Source organism: Athene noctua, chromosome 3 (genome assembly GCF_965140245.1).
Source record: "Athene noctua chromosome 3, bAthNoc1.hap1.1, whole genome shotgun sequence".
Classification (NCBI taxonomy): domain Eukaryota; kingdom Metazoa; phylum Chordata; class Aves; order Strigiformes; family Strigidae; genus Athene; species Athene noctua.
Window position 1 is genome coordinate 74,042,234 of NC_134039.1, and position 17,423 is coordinate 74,059,656.

At 38.1% G+C, this 17,423-nt stretch overlaps 1 protein-coding gene across 4 annotated transcripts in view; it reads left to right on the top strand.

Moving 5' to 3' along the window:
- Positions 1 to 852: 852 nt before the first annotated feature.
- Positions 853 to 17,423, top strand: part of ORC5 (origin recognition complex subunit 5) — an 81,719-nt gene continuing 65,148 nt past the window's right edge. For 3 of the 4 annotated variants that reach the window (XM_074903364.1, XM_074903366.1, XM_074903368.1), the window contains exons 1-7: positions 853 to 895; positions 3,610 to 3,792; positions 5,341 to 5,433; positions 7,717 to 7,914; positions 11,478 to 11,552; positions 14,194 to 14,305; positions 14,665 to 14,795. In XM_074903364.1, coding sequence (XP_074759465.1) covers positions 3,682 to 3,792; positions 5,341 to 5,433; positions 7,717 to 7,914; positions 11,478 to 11,552; positions 14,194 to 14,305; positions 14,665 to 14,795 — 720 coding nt within the window. In that variant the 5' untranslated portion in view covers positions 853 to 895; positions 3,610 to 3,681. Of the gene's footprint in view, positions 896 to 935; positions 993 to 3,609; positions 3,793 to 5,340; positions 5,434 to 7,716; positions 7,915 to 11,477; positions 11,553 to 14,193; positions 14,306 to 14,664; positions 14,796 to 17,423 lie in introns of those variants that run through there. The other variant, XM_074903365.1, reaches the window with a different exon arrangement.

Below are 17,423 nucleotides of genomic sequence, written 5' to 3' on the forward strand. Positions count from 1 at the left end.
TGAACCTCAAGGAATAATGCTGACAGGCATCCTTACTCAAGGGGAGATCCTTGTGTGCAGCCCACTGCTCTGCAGGAAAGCTCAGTGGGCCCCGGTCTGTCCACTATTTATGGAGTAAGATGATTGACTTACAGTCATATTTGCATACCAGCTGTATTTTGGTTGGTGCATACTCAACTAGTCCTCAGCTGTTGAGCAAGATTTATGGCCCTTATCTGTTGTGGTGTTGTATGTCTCCCCAGAGTCCAGTTTAAACCAGATGCAGCCATCATGACCACCACTGGTGGCTATTGCTCTAAGCAGCAAGGAGGGGGGAGGCACACCACCACACCCCTCCTGTGACCTATATGCTGTCCCCTCAGAGGATGCACCTTGAGGTTGACCCTCAACTCTGCACAACCAGACACTTGAACCACCACTCACTCATCTGTGTGCCTGTAACAGAGGTGGCTGGAGTTAAACTAACAAATACCACAACCATGTACGCCCTCACCACTTCCTTCGGACTCTACACCCCAGGCCCAGGCCTAGTCCCACAACACCAGCACCTCTCTCCTCCCCAGTGACACCCTCCTCTCCCTGACGAACTGCTGCCAAGCAGCTTCTAATACATGGCTCCAAAGACACCTCTGTCCAGCTACATAGTTCTCCCTATGGGATAAGCCTCATGCCTAGAACTCCCTGACCGCTCCCCCGCCACCGAGCAGCCGGCGCCGCCTCCTCACAACCGCCCCGCCCCTCCAGCCCTTTCCCGCGCTGCCAGACGCAGACTAAGGGCAGGCAGCTTCACGTCGCTACGGCGCATGCGCGCGGGCTCTGCGCCTGCGCACTGAGCGGGGCAGGGGGGCTGTGCGCATGTGCAGAAAGCAGCCGCGGGAGCCGGCGCGCCGACGGTGTGAGTGTGGGTAGCCGGGGTGAGCCAGCGGCGGAGCGGAGCGGAGCGGAGCGGAGGGACCCGGCCGGTTTCTGGCGCTTGGGGGGCGGGGAGTGAGGTGAAAGGGCAGACCCGCTCCTGTTGCGCTCCGGTTGTGAAGCGGTGCGGGGCTGCGCGCGGATCAGGGGCCCGGGGTGCGGGCAGCCGCTCGCCCCGTCTGCCGGGGTCAGAGCTGCCCCCTGGGCCGAGGCCCGCCCACAGCCTCACAGATGCGCGGCTGAAGGAGCCTTGGCTTCGTGCAGCGGGTCCGCGCTCTGGAGGCCGGGGGTTGTCAGTCCCTCGGCCAGGGCACGCCAGTGGCGGCGGAATCCCTGCGGGGCGAGGGTGCTTGTAGGGCCTGAGGGGAAGCAGAACCGTGCAGGTCTCTTAAGCTCTGTCAGCTTTCGTTCTACAGTGTGGAAAGGCGTGCCAAGTGTAGGTATTTTGGGCCAGTGAACTGAGAGAGGTCCTCCTAAATTATCAAATCCAGCCATAAAATCTAGCTTGTGCTTTTAAGGTATCCTCACCTGGACTCAGCTGGGAAGTAAGTGCTTTTTGTCCTTCCTGGTCTGGCTGCAGTCACATGTACAACGTCTTTACAGCCTTCCCTAGTCAGGAACATCCTGAATTCAAGCTTTGGCATATGCCAGTCCTTGTGTCAGCATTGCCATTTAATCTAAAGGAATCGTTTTGTGAACGTCTGTCTCTAGACATTCTTTCACTTATCAACTCGAGGATGGGATCCTGTTGAACATTAACACCTACATATAGTCAGTAGAGATACAGGTTTTCATCCAGTGGCTTAAATGTGTTTAGTATAAGTTGACGTGAGCTGGGGTGTTTGAGAAGCAAACAGGGCTGGCTGACACAGTGTGACCAACAGGTGGTTTATGCTTTTCTGGAGTGCAGTTGGGCAGCAGGGTGGAGAAGCTGAAGTACCTTACAGCTTTAGATATGTTTAGGACACTTAGTTAAGTCCTGTTCTCATGTAGTCAGTGGAGTAAAAATGCTGTCCTTTTTCTTAAATCCATGCAAACTTTTTTCAGCCTTTTCTAAAATGTTTTTCTTCCTTATTTGTCCTCTGTTCTGGCTAGGCTACTGTCTAAATATTTTTTCTTTTCATCCTTGATATTTATTCCTAGCTCATTTTTGGAGGGCAGCCTTAATCAAGCTATTCAGGTTTTTTGTATCTTCATTCCATTTTTAATAGATACCTGACTAGATAGAGTGGGCAAACCTGTTCAAAGCTGATGTGATAAAATGGACCAAGGCTATATGTGTGGTTGTCTGTATGGAAAATAATTTGCCTGGTACATATGATTATGTGTTTGTTTTTTTGATAGCTGCATTACTTTGATTTCTCATACTTACTATGTCATTGACTTGTTTATTTTTCAGGTTGCTTCAGACTTACAGTTCCGTGATATTTAACTGTAGTCCTTGTTAGGTGTGATATGATTACTTACAATTATGTGTAATTTGAAGTGTTCAATTTCATTATACTGGATTACTTCCGTTATTAGGGTTATCCTTTTTCTCCTTATTATTTCCACTTGTTTTTCTGCTGATGATTCCGCAATCCCAATTTTTACTTCAGAAAACACTGAAGGTGAAGTGTAAAAAATAAAAGAAAAAATATTTTCTCAAATGTATTTATGGAAATAGTTAATAGGGGTTGATCCCAAAACGAACTCTATTAAGTATTTCAGTAACTACATTTGTATTCGTGAACCTCCTTGTAGCCTAGTAACTCCCCTGTCAGTGCAACCCAACATTGCTTTTTTACTTCTGTTTTCAGTTTCCTATGCTATTTTTGATCTCCTTATGATAACCTAATATGTTTTCATGTGGCATTGTACTTGTGTCCAGCGTAACATATTTGGCAGTAAATATTTATGTTTTAAATCTGTTTGGAGTGCTTTGTTTATTATCTTTGTCTTGATAACTTGCAGATATATCTTTATTGCGCTATCTAAATTTCTAAACTTTATTTTTGGATGTCAAGGTATGTTACATTTGAATAAGTTATGTCGCATTTGAAGTTAGAATCCAGGTCATGAGGTTACTTCAGTTCTCTCTCTGCATGTTGTTGTTAACACTACAGACAAACGTACTGTCATTCCAGCAGCTAGAAGCTGCAGACAAAGTAGTATCTTTGAGATGTTTTTCCATGTTCTGTCACTAAAATCCAGCCTTTTCAGTGTTTGATAATCAAGACTCTTCATCTTCCTTGACTAGTCCTTGATTAAAAGGTAGACAGTAGTTAATATTACAGTTTTATCAAACTGGTTTGGGCTCCTACTATTTTTAAGAAGTGTTTTCAGTCTTTACCATCACCGAGGTGATGATCTGTGTGTGACTATTCTACTTTCCTCATTTTATTCTATTGCTACTTTTAAATGTATATAAACCCAGAACTAAATATGTATTTCTCCAGTTAAATAAACTATGAGGATTCTTTGTTATACTGATTTGCTCATACCCTGTATGCCTTTCCCTTTTTATCTGAGTTTTTTGTCTGGTGTGAAAATGTCTGTATAGTGTCTTACATAGTAAAGTTCTATTTTGATAAAGTCTTTTAAGTCTGTTGTAATTATACCATTATTCTGAGCTAGAAGGTCTGTTTAGATTTTGTCCTGTTTATTTTCTTCTTTTATGTATATGACAGCAAATAATTAAAATATTTTATTTTCCAGATCACTTTTTCTTGTCTCTGCACCTCAGATGGGATGTGCATATTTAGGTGACTAACTACAGGAACATCAAAAATGCCCAATCTTGAACATCCAGCGTACCCAGCAGCTACACTGCTTCACTTGGAAAGTTTGGTGCCTTGTCGAGAATCCCAAGTGTCCATGTTGCTGTCAATATTTGGAGAGGTAGTCCTTTATATATTGCATGTTTGAATAGAACAAAGATGTTCTGCTGCCTCAGAGGAGAGTAGAAATTTAAGGGCATTTTTGTGATGTAGTTATGAACAGACTTTGGTTGTCTCTTTGGGTTTTGTTTGTTTGTTTTTAATTGCCCATCTTTGACATTACTGTTTGGCAAATAGATTATAGTAAGCTTGAATATTGAAAGCTGTTTTGCAGCTGGAAGGACCCAAACAAACTTACAGCCATTTGTGCCTTGCTGTCTCTAAAACTTGGTTTCTTCATGACTCTGTTCCATCTTTGCCATTTAGTACCAGGAAGTGAGTCTTTTTCCCTCATCAGAAGTTCTGAAGTATTTTATTTTTCAGTGGCAGTGTAGAAATTCTGTTTGATTTTGACCTGTTAATCTAATATCTGCATGCCTGAATTCTAAGTACGTGAAATTAGTCGGATTCTTAGTAGTTCTGTTGCAGGCCATAAGATGTGGAAATCACTGGCTTGTTAATCAGTTCTGTTACTGCTTGGTAAAGCTGTGGTAAAAAGTAATGGCGATTTTTATTTGCAAACTTAAAAGCAGTTGATATATCCATTTACATTCAGTGAACAAAGTGTAAATTATTACCTGTTTCTGGTTCTGTTTTTAATTATAGATAATAATTCCATTAAATTACAGCATTTAAGTTTAATGTATTTATTACAAGCGTAATGGCAACAAGTCATCTTAAAAAAATAGATACTTAAATTCTTGTAAATGTGCAGGTTAGTGCATCTGCATATCTCTCACAAGAGTGCCTTTATCTTGGATTAATTGAATATAATCGTTTTTCGTAAAAAGTGTTTGTCAAATTTAATTTTGCATTAATTTTTTAAGTCAATGTACAAGATTCTTAGAAATGAGAAAAATGCAAAAATAAATACCTGTTCATAATGAAATGAAAATAACAAGTTACTTATTTTCCTTGCATCTTAAAAAAAAAATCCGTGAAATATACAGCATTAGTACCATTAAATGATTAGAGATATTCTATCAAATATTGCCTTGTGAGAGTGAGCTCCTTTGCCATCTCCTTTACCAAACTAGTAAAATTTAGTTCTTTTCTGTTTGATGCTAATGGAAAGAAAAGCGGTTTTTTAGTGTTTGCATAGGTTAGGACAGTATAAAGTTTGTGCTTGCCAAGGTTTTGTTTCAGTTAGTTAAACCAATTTGAATTAAGACCCCACTGCTTTTCTCTTTTGTTGTGTGTTTTTGTTGTTTGCTTGTGTTTTTTTTTTTTTTAATTGGTTTGCTTTGTTTTTCCCATGAAAAATGTATACTCATGTTATAGCCCTTTCACTGGTAACTTTGTGATACTTTATGCTTGGGACTTACCCTCCCAGTGAAGATGAAATATAAAACTTGATAACACTGATTCCACAATAATTGGCATATTTTATATTTAATGCTTCAATTTAAAAGATAACTTTTCTTTTGGAGGGAAACTTCACTGATAAATCTTTTACCTGTTGAATGAAAGAGGAATTGAAACAGAAACAACTTTTTTTTTTTTCTCTTAGCGTCAGCAGTTTAGTTTTCCATCCATCTTTATCTATGGACATACATCTAGTGGAAAGACCTATGTGATGCAAACTCTTCTAAACACCTTACAGGTAAGAGTATTTACAATGAAGATTTTTTTTGCGATAGATGGTCCCTCAAACTACCTTCTACTTTCTCAGATGGTTTGTTTCCTCAGCCATTTCTGCTTTCTTGATTCTTCTTCTACTTTGGATTCGTGCTCTTAGAAAACTGTGTAGGAGTAAGAAGTAGGTCCAGGAGGACTGATAAAACAGATGTTGGAATATGTGAAGTGAAAACTACTGAGAATTCATTGTACAGTTTTGAATTAGGAACCTTACATTCCTAGGAAACTGGGACTACAAACTATATTTCCCTGAACTATTGAGGAGGAAAACCTACTTTAATGCTGTCCACTGGGACATGAGTTATATGCTTGATGATTAATCCTGGAATTGCTGTATGTTACTAACCTGAAGGAGGAACTTTGTCAGGAATGGATCTATTTCAGTTGCAAGGACTGCAGGCAGAGAAACTTGTTCTTCAAACATCATATGATAATCTGAGCTACATAAAAGTAGTGGGTCATTGTGACTGAATACATGTTTCTTACAAAATTAGTTGTCTTGAAGGATGATGTAGAGAGGTATGGCTTAAGTCCATTGCGGTCTCTTTGATTGGTGCTGGCAGAAGACTTTGAAGTACTAGGTTCTTGCCACTTTTGTGGCCTTTCTTTTTCTGCTAGCAAATGTGTATATTCATGCTAGTTTTATTCCTTGTTCTAATTTTTTAGGTTTTAAATTCCTCCTAAGTTGAAGGGTGTCATCACAGAAATTTCCATCTAAACCTGTTAGTGCCTGCTTTTTTGTCTGTCTTGTGCTTCAGGGATCTAAATCCAATGACAGGTGCCTGCTTCATGCCTAAGCCATAAATTTCCACTTGTGTGTGGAATGTCCAGAGCACACTTATCGCATACCTGCAGGACTAGCTTTTATGAAAAACACAGTGATCTTTTACCTTTCAAAAAATTTTGCAGAGGGAGAAAGGTGGAAGACAGTGGTTGTGATTCTCTTTCATGCAGTAGCCTTTTGTGCAATGCTCCTAACACTGTGCTACCCACTTGCAACATATCCAAAGATGTGGCCAGATCCTGGAAAGGAATATAACTAAGCAACAACTCTTTCTACAGAACTTGCTACTGCTAAGTATAGGTTTCTCCTACTTAATATGGTGTCGTGAATCACATCTGAGGCACCCAGCTTTCCTTCTGCTATGGAGGTGCAGCACTTTGAAAGGTGCTTTTGGAGATGTAGTCCCTTCCTTTTAATAGTTTTAAAAATTGTAAGAAAACCTTTTATTACATGCTGTTTGAGTGGATTCCAGCATATACCCACACTTTCCCACATCTGCTGAATCATATGCCATATTGTATTTTAAGTTGAAAGACTGGAATGAAGTACTTAGGTATTTGTTGTTGTTATATACACACACATTCCTGTATCATAAGTTTAATTTTGCAAGTAATGCATATGTATCCCAGTGACTAATGTTTTCCAGAGGTTTTAATGTTTGGTGTAAAAAAGAGCACATGCCATACCAGAGAGTATGGAGCTATGCAAATAATCTATTTCTTAAAGCAGAGTTGCTAAAAAATTAACCTTTTCTGCCTTACATAGGTTTGAATACTGGTACTATTTTGTAGTCTATAGTGCCTTCTATTTATAGACAAATGACCATAACTTTGCAATATTACTAAATTGATACTTAGAAGTATATTTTATGGATTGCCATAAAATGTATCTCAGACCCTACTTTTTTCACACGCTCTTCACTCTGAAAAGATCTGGTTTTCTAAAAATGTTCTGCACAAGCAGGCTGATTACATGTGTCTGATATAGAAGCTTACACTTTATCATTTGTATGCAGTGAATGCCAAAAACATTCAGAGTAATTTTGGGGACTGTGCTTCTAGATTGCTTTCTTTGTAATATAAGTTAGAGAAGTTCATGTTATCCAGACACTGTAATTTGTAATGGACTATTTTATGATACTGTAATGTGTTAAAATTGTCTAGCTTTTATTTGATCTAAATGCTGTTTAGTTTTCTTTTGTGTATTGCTCACAGTTTTTAAACATAGTTGGAAGATACACTATATGTTTTGTATAAAAATTCATCATATCTCTCCACTTTGTGGTATATAATATTTTGACTAGGTACATCAGTAATAAATCTTTTTTGGCAAGGTTTTGTGGTTTATGCTCTATATTCTGCTGGCAGGGTGTAGTTTCTTTCATTGTCTCATCTGAATGGGAAAATGATTTACACTGAAAAAGCCAAATAGAGTTGTATTTTTTTTTTCTCTTATTCTCTTCAGCTTCCTCATGTGTTTGTGAACTGTGTGGAATACTTTACTTCACGTCTTCTTTTAGAAGAAATTCTCATGCAGTTGCAAAGCTGCTGTTCTGAGACAGAACAGACTTCTCATGTGCATTGTGATACTTTCAATGACTTTGTACGTCTGTTTAAACAAGCTGTTGTGAGTCGAGAGCTTGAAGATCAAACATTATACATTGTAAGTAATTTAATTTTAGTGTTCCAGTTTCATTTTGGTTAAGAGAGTGTGAGTAATTGCTATCAATAATTTATATGTGGAATATGTGCAATATAGATCAGTTTTCACAAAATTTCCCTGTGGATCTAATTCAGAATCTGTTGATACTGTTTAGATTATTTCTATTGATTTATTGTCTTTACATGAGGATCTGGTTTTTGTGGTTTTAGAACTTTTTATAGACAAAAGCTGTATAGCATAACTAATAACATAAATTGTACTGTATAGTTAAATTAGGTATGTAATAATATTACAGAATCTTTAAGTATAGGAAACCTGTATTTGGTTTATAATTAGTAAGTCATGCTTATCTGTTTCCTTGTGAAGATATTTTCACAAATGAAAAAGCAAAGGTGGAAGGCAGGGCAGAAGTGAATTATGGATCACACAAATGACAAGAATTGGTTGACTAGAATAGGTTCAAGTTAGAAGTTGTATTAAGGAACTAAAATGTGTAATTTTCTCTGTAAAAGTGCTGTTAAGATCTTATATCTTCAACTACACTTGTGGCCCTTGGAGTCAAGAACTGTAGCTTGAAAATTAAGATGGGAAAAAAAAAGACTGCAGCGAAAAATTTGATGATATACTCAAGGGGAATAAACAGGCAGACTGCAGGAAAAATAATCTGAATTTAGATCACAGGAATGATCGAATCAATATAGTACTAGAATACAAGGTTTTGTTTGGTTTTTTTTTTTTTTTTCTGTGATAACTACATGGAGGAGTCAAAATTTGCAGACATCTGTAACAGCATTTATAGTGCCGAGAGATAAACATAGAAACAAATCTCAGGCATAAGAGATTTGAAGAAAGGACAGACTCCTCAAAACTACTTTTTTTTCTAGCTCTCACTTGATTGAACAAAACCTATTATCTTATTAGTGATATGTGACTATATGTATGCATTGTGGACCTGCAAAAAGACATGGACTGTAATTTCAGCCCAGCAGTAGGAATGAAGGGTTTTTTAAGAGGTCAAATTGATTATTTAAGAAAACAGAAAAGTGGTTCAAGATTGAAAGCTTAATGACCCTGGGTAATCACTCTGTATGTTTCTCACAGCAATCGACAGGCATACTACTTTTGTTTTTGTAGTCAAATAATCAAGTAGTTCTTAACTTCACCGAACGTTCTTCCTTCTGTTTCACAGGTTAGTTAAGTAAGTTTTATTTCCATTCAGAAATACCCACTGAATTAAATTACTTCATATCATGTTTGGTGAAAACAGTACTATCTCATAGTTTCCTGCAGCTCATGAGGTTAATAAATTTGACATACTTATTAATCATTGAATGAAGAAAAAATGTACCAGCACTTACAATAGATAAGTTATACACAGATAAATCATTTTAATTTACCATCACAAAAGTGGTATCGGCATCCTTCAGCAATTCCATAAGAACGAAATTTAGCACTAAAATAATCTTTAGGGAATTTTTCAAAATGCTTTATATAATTTTACTTTCAGATTAATATTTGAATTGAACTGTTGTACATCAGTAAAGAATGCTTCATGTGTTATAGGAAAATTATCATCACTCAGAAAATTAGAAAGTTCTTGAACAGTGGTTATGGAAAGCAAACCATTAAATACCTGCAAAGGTTCAACTGTATCACATAAATAGTTGCTGAATCAAAAGAATTAACTATTAAATTAGTATTGATTTTTGTTCTGCATAGGAACAGACAGGAATGGGGGAAAACAGTTAATGTATATTAACCTGTGTCATCTGTATTTATAGTAGAGTGGTTTAAATTGGGACTGGTGGAAGACTAGCATGCTGGTAGCATAAACTGTTAATACTAATTTATTCTATTTAATTTCTGTAGTAAATAATGTAATATTTCAGCCCAATTAGCTCAGAGCAGATTAAGACAAATGTTTACTTTCAAGCAAAGGATTCTAAATGCTTCTTGTAACTCAAGCATGGATGCTGAATGCTTGTGATTACTTGTGAAAAATGAATTTATTCATTCTAACTACCAGAAAAATCGGAACCAATGTAACTTGTAGTCATTCATACATTTACAATATTTAGTGCTTTACAGAAGTACCAAGCCGCTGTTTTTAGAAAAGATGAAGGGTGATGAATCTGTATTAAAACTAAAGAGGCATGGATTTGTAGGTCTGTGGGTAGCCTATTTCTGTGAACAACTTGACATATTCCATAAGCTAGGGTCACAGTGTATTTTATCTTCTGTAAATAGAAACTCTAGTTTGTTTTTCACCCAGCTAAAAGGTAAGATCTACTTAGGTCAAGACCTTAAACTTTGTGTTTGGTAGCTTCTTGTCATGGGGTCCAATAAGCAGTATTTTATTCGTAAAAATATGTAGCCTTTATTTGGTCAGTAATGTAAAGCGGTCTTCATCCCTGAAGTAATTTATTATATAAACCAAATGTAGATGTCAGTATAAAATCGTATATTGTATTGCAGTTTAAAATAAATTCCTGAGAAACATGAACTATTATTGCAGAGATACTGCTCTTTCAGGTTTTTTTCCTTTATGGTGTGACTTTGAAATACTGTTTTCATAAAATGTTTCTTGTTTGTCCACATAAAATTCTTCTTCTTATTGCGGCCAACAGAAATGATAGATGTCTTAATGCTTTGGTGTGGGGAGGAAATGTAGAAGGATAGAAAAATACAATTTTGTATGGATCTATAGTTTCTCTTTGAACAGCAATTATTCAAAAGAAGTAATGAACTTCAGAATTTATATTTATATTTCAAGTAGTAAATAAAACAGTAAAGAAATGTGTTTCTATTATCTTTTTTCGTCCCTGTCAAGATTTTAAGTGTACTGAGAATACAAATTCTTTTAGCTAAAGGATAGCCATGCATGTTTTCATGCTATTTTTTTTCTCTTCAAAACATGTTAGATAAAATGCTTCCTATTTAAGTTGTGCATATGCTACGAGTTTGTTAGTGCTATGCCAGGTTTGTATACAATACAGTAAATCTTGTCAATATCTATGGTGCAAACTATGACAAGAAAAGTTACTCTCAAAATTCAGTTGTGTGGATTCCAGATGATAGCTAATTTTTTGAAAATATCAGCTCTTATTTCTGAGAAATAATTTCTTAGTGGGAAAAGATAGCTCTCCTGCAGTAAGCATGTTGATATAGTGCTGCAGTACTACACAATTTTTTTTAATATAAGAATAATTTTGGACAAAAATTGATGTTTCAATGGCAGTTAATGTTAGGGCTTTGTCAGTGATATTCTTGACTTACATTCCTGACTTATGTCTTAATTTTCACTGTCACAAGGCAGGAGAATATAGCTTGTCTGGGAATTGTATTTCTTTTTAGATGGTGGAGCTGCTTGGGCTTCCTGGAAGCACACCTGAACAATAATCTCTCTGATGTTGCTTGTTTAAGGGGTCTTGATATTTAAGTGGTTTCTGCTGTCTAAGAGCCATTGATGAAATGAGTTTCCAGCAGCTAAGAATTAATTTTAAGTCCATGTGAGAATGGAAGGTGACATTATCTGTATAATAAGATCGTTGTTTTGTTAAAAGGTACTGGATAGAGCAGAGCAGCTGAGGGAAATGGAAGCAAACATCCTGCCAGCATTTCTTAGGCTTCAAGAGTTGGTAAGTGTCTGGAAAAAAAATAGTTTCCTGCGTAGTGAAAGTAACTGAACATGTTATCTGTCCATCTGGGTTCACATATCAAGACAAGTGATTCTTTAGATGAGAAAAGTTGCAAAACTTATCTCCTGCCAGTCAACCGCCAGTGGTCAAAACTAGAAACTAAACCAGAATTTAAACATTGGCAGATTTTTCTTACACTTTTAAAAAAAATATTTCTGTTTAATAGTATCTTGTTTTATGATATCTGATCTGTTGTAAGTTCTTTTGAGGCTGGTGTCAGATACATAGCTATCTTTTCTAGAATATTTTTGTTTTTAAGAAGTATGAAATTTTTCTACTCTTCATTTAATGTTTTGTAATAATTGCAGAAAAAAAAATCTCAGGGAGACTATAATCTGTAAGGAGAAGTTTCAACATAGCTCCTGTTGTCTTGGTACAAATAAATAAATACAAACCCTTTTAGAGTTTGTCACATATTTGTGTGGGAATCCAAAGTCTGCTTCTGAGTCAGCTGCTGATTCAGAGCTCAACCACATAGAGTGAATTCACTGGATGTGTGAATTTTCAACTCAGGAAACGTTTGTAGGTTTGTCTTCCTCAAGTTTCTCCCATGTGAAACTTCACAGCATTGTGTGGTGGCTATCTTGAGGATGGGCGGTAGAGTACCAGTGATTTAATTGTGGCTACAGCTGCAAAGCTCAGCAGCTGTGAATGGGCTTTTTGATGGCAGAGAGTTTTTACGCTTCTACTGGAATGGTACCACAGTCTGTTTCTGGAGTAAACCACTGTATCTTTCCTTCTATCACTTCTGAAGTATCAAAGTTTATGCCTTGGAGTAAGGAAAAATAATGAATCCTTTGAAAAGAAACTGAAGACAGAAGCAGAAGATGGTCGTACTTTGAAATGTCTGTACATCTAAATAGCTGAAATTACTCTTCTTAAGATTTCTGTGTGGTACTCTTAATGTTCTGGTGACACTGATTTCTCTATTTACTGAATGAAGACTGATTCACAGCTGTGTTCTTAATCCTGGCAGCTGGTGCATTTTCTGACTCTTTTTGGCTGTTCTGTCCGTGTTCTGGATTTTGCTGCCCCTGAAGCAGAAATAACCTGTTTGACGGAAGAGGAGGAAAACTTTGATTGCAGTTCAGGGACCAAAAAAAATAGGCTAAGACTTAAATATGCTAGAGAAACACTCTCAAATTCAAAAGTAACCTCCAAAGAAGTTTGTCAGCTTTTCTGAATGCTAAGATTCGAGTTGCTTAAATTCTGGATTCTGGACTGAGGCTTTGTAAAATTCTTGTGCAGTTGATGTTGCAGAGGAATGTTGTAGGAACAAATCTGCTGCATCACTTCCTTTCCTGGAGTGAAAGGAGACAAGAAACTTCATTAGTGGTGAAAGACTTCATGGGACTGGGGGATTCTTGGTGAATAATGGGTCATGGAATGCTTGATTTCTGTGAGGGTTATGGTGGGAAGTACTTAAGCTTTTCATATAGGAAGGTCTTGTCAGGTCTGTCAGAACTGAAAATACCTTAGTAAGTTGCTTAGCTAAAATACTAGGAAATCTGGGAAAGGAGCATGATTGAAAGAAATTTACAGAAATGTTCTCTCATTAAAGAAGAAACAAGTTCCATAAAAATAGAGAAAACCCAGTAAGAATATGGGTGGGTGCCACTTTGGCAAGAAGAGGGAAGAGTAAGTAAATGAAGCTTCTCCCTGGATTTCAGTGAAGGGGAATAGCATTTAAACTTTTCTTTCAAGTAATTCACAGCATTGTCAATTCAATGACATTACTTCCTTTTATTTTCTTGAGGTGCCTCAGAAGTTTTGAAATGTCTTTCTTGAACCATTTTTAAAAGCATCTTTTGTTATGTAGAACTTCTGTTGTGGTTGCAAAAACCTTGCTCAAAGGAAGAACCAGGCATCCTCTTCACAGATAGTTAGTTTCGTATTATAATGCTGATACATTGAAGGGTGAGCAAATTAAGGAATATTTTTTTTTTTTTAACATGAAGTGGTTTTGTTATCTATTGACCAAAACACCAAACTGAAGGCAAGTATATTGTCAATAAAAACTTGGTTAAAAAGAATATGTCACTACATATAGCCATTGTTGGTAACTAGTAAAAGAGTTCGTAGAGTACACAGTTAATACTATGTTTTTGTTTGGCATGTTTTTTTTTGTTTTTAAAGACCAGTTTATCTTTAAAATAAAGTACTAGATAGCTTGGTTTCAGAAAGCACTGAACTTTCTTTCACCTTTCTTCCAGTTGGTTTTGAAAGTCTGAGTTTAATGACCCAAGTAAAATGCTGCCTTAATTTTTGGGATTAAGGGATGGAATCTCCTTGGTATTGTCTACTCCCAGAGCTCTGTAACTCCACACTGTCAGTGAAATGGCAAGGGATGCAGAGAAAACTCATGTAATTATGAAAATCTGCAAATGTATGACCTTCTTGATTAGACTATCTGATGCTTTATTACTTTGCTAGTAATTTGTATTAAACTGTAAATTTGACGATTTTTGTGGAACAGAAAAGTCACAGTAATAATTCTTCTCACTGATATTGTAACATGTACTATTATTATTTTCTTTCTCTGCCTGTCACCACTTCCTTTTTTTTTTTCTTCCCTGTGCAGACAGACAGAAATGTGACAGTTGTCCTGCTCAGTGAAATAGTATGGGAACTGTTCCGTCCAAGTATTGGATGCTTTGAGCCATTCACCTTGTATTTTCCTGATTACAGCATAGGTAAACTAATTCTTTAATCTGCTTTTTGGGGATTGAGTAGTACTTTGTCCGACAACTTCCAGATGTTTTATTCCATGTTTATTGGTATGACTTTTACAGAATCTGGAATATGTAATAGCTGCTGGAATGTAAAAGTCTATATTCACACAACCTCTAAAATACTTATCTCTTCAGTTGCCAGAACATCTCAAAGTAACGTTTTGGTATATGTGCCGGTTCTTTTAGTTGTGTAGATTTTGGTGGATTTGTTTTTTTTTTTTTTAGTAATGATTATAGTTTGTTTTTCCACTTAACGTGTAAAATGGGGTCAGTTTATTAAGTTAGCTTTAAATAAGCAAAACTTACTTTTGTTTAAACAGGACACCTGCAGAAAATCTTGTCTCAGAATCATCCCCCCGAATATTCTGCGGATTTCTATGCTGCGTATATCAATATTCTGCTTGGTGTATTCTACATGGTCTGTAGGGACTTGAAAGAACTTCAGCATTTGGTGAGATGAACTCCTTTAGAGTTGTTTTGTTTTGGGGTGTTTTTTGCCAAGTGGACTCTGAAAGTCTAGATTTATTGTTGAATATAGACAAAGAGAAAAATCATAGAATCATAGAATAGTTTGGGTTGGAAGGGACTTTTAAAGGTCATCTAGTCCACCCCCCCCTGCATGGAGCAGTGTCTGGTTTGAGCCCAGAAGGCAACTGAGCCCACAAAACTGTTCGCTCACACATTCCCCCCAGCTCTGGGAAGGAGAAAATGAACCAAAAGGCTCAGGAGTCGAGATAAGGACAGCTAGGGGTGGCTCACCCATTATGGTGACTGGCAAAAGACAGGGTCCTTAGGTAAGGAAAAATAACATCGCTTTAATTCAAACACTAAAAACAACACTACTTAACAGACAGAGTAGGACAGTGAGAAGCATTACCACATCATAAAACACCTCCCCCCCACCCCTCCCTTCTTCCTGGGCTCAGGTTTTTTCCTGATATCTCTGTCTCCTTACTCCAGTAGCACAGGGGGCAGGGAATGGGGAGTTTTTGGTCAGTCTGCTGCCCTTTCCTCCTGAGGGGTAGAAGCACTCCTGCATTTCTTCCCCTTCTCTACTTGGCCCCCCTCTCACAGGAGGCAGTCCTCCATGAACTTTCTCCAGTGTGAGTTCTTCCCACAGGCCGCAGCCATTCCCGGGCTGCTCTGGTGAGTGTCACCCCCATGTGTTTCAGTCCTCCCAGCACTGAACTACAACAGCGGCAGCTTCTTCCCTTAGAGTCCTGGCCTCCTTTAGGTGCAGCTGCCTGCTGCTGTGTGGGGTCCTCCACAAGGTGCAGGCAAGTCTCTACTCCACTGGTGACCTCCATGGTGGCAGGGGGGTGACCCTGCCATCTCATCAAGGGATACTGGCACATCTCCTCCCCTTCTTCCTTTCTTCCATTAACCTCAGTGTTCACATAGGTAGTCCTTCTTATAACTCCCTTCTCGTAAGTCCCAACCCCCTCCCAGGTTCCCCTTCTTCAATATGTTGTATCAGAGGTGCAGCCACCATCGCCCATTGGCTCGGCCTTGGCCAGAGGTGGATCTGACTTGGAGCTGGGGGGCTTCGAGAAGCTTTTCACAGGGCCCACCACTGTAGCCCCCCCACCCCCCGCTACCAAAAACCCCACCACACAAACCCAGCACAAGCAGGGACATCTTCAACTAGTCCAGGTTTCTCAGAGCCCCATCCAGCCTGACCTTGAATTTTCCAGGGATGGGAGCATACCACCTCTCTGGGCAGCCTGTTCCAATGTTCCACCACCCTCATCGTAAAAAATTTCTTCCTTGTATCTAGTCTAAATCTTCCCTCTTAAGGACATGTTAGCTCGAAATGCAGTTTCCCTACAAATCCGTAACAAAGGTTGCAGTTGTTTTGGTGCCTGTAAAGGGTTTCTGTTACGATGTAGTTTTATGGTCAGAAGCAACAAAAGCAGCACTAATGGGATGCCAGCCTGCATGTGGTTCATCCAGCCTGGAACTTCTGTTGGGGTTTTTGAGCTCAAGCTGTTCCTTGATATCAGAGAGTGACTGAGAAGCTAGGCTACCTATTTTCACCTGTTGGGATAAGGAGATGAATGTGATGAAACCTTTTATGCCTACTGATAAGTACAGTAGAAGCAATTGCTGGAACTGCAGCAGTTTTTGAGGGACTACTCCATTACAGGCTTGGTTAATGATTTTCTTTGTTTGTTTGCAATTCAGTCAGAGGAAGTAATAGTTAGGATTTTACTCTCTCAAGCAATGATAGGCCTCAACTGTGCTGCTTTTCTCTTCAAGCTCTTTTTACATGTGGTTATGTGACTTTGCTCTTACTGCTGCCTTCTTGTTCGCGTGGACTTCTGTAACCCTTACATAGCCTTTTGTTGTATTCGTTTTCTGGACTAGGCAGTGGAACGCCAGACAGCTGCTTTAAACATTTGAAGGAACCACTTCAGTTACATGGCAGCATGTCCTGCCTTAAGTTCTGTTGTTTCCCATGTTTATTAAATGTATCTTGCCACCCAACATTCTTTATACTTCAACTTTATGGGAAATTTAACTTAAAATTTGAAACATTTTGCTGTATTTAGGAGTGTGAAATTTTCACCTTAAGATCTTCTGTATAAGGCAAATCAAGTAACTAAGCTGCTACAAGCCCGATCTGTTGCACAGTTTTACAGAAACTTAGCATGTTATTTTGACTCCAAGGCCTAGAGAAGTAAGGATTGACATAAATGTTTTCATTGTCTGTCTTTTGGAATTAAGAATAAAATAGGTAAGTCAAAGTTCCTGCAATATAGTCATGCCAGAGGGAACAAACATACATTGAAGATACTTGGGAAAAGGACTTTTAATCATATATCAATTGAAGAATGTAATGGCAGACTAACAGAAGAAAAATAAAAATTACTTGCTAATGACCTTTGCTTAAGAAGAGCTAAATAGCAATAACAATTACTAGTTAATCAAATTTTTATTAAAATAACTGTACTGTGCACAAGGAAGTTGTGCAAGTTTGAAGTGATCGGTGGTTATGGCCAGTGAACAAATCAGTGCTAGTGAGATGATCTGAATGTCCTGCCTGCATTTCTGTCAGGAAGATGTAGCTAAACTTCAG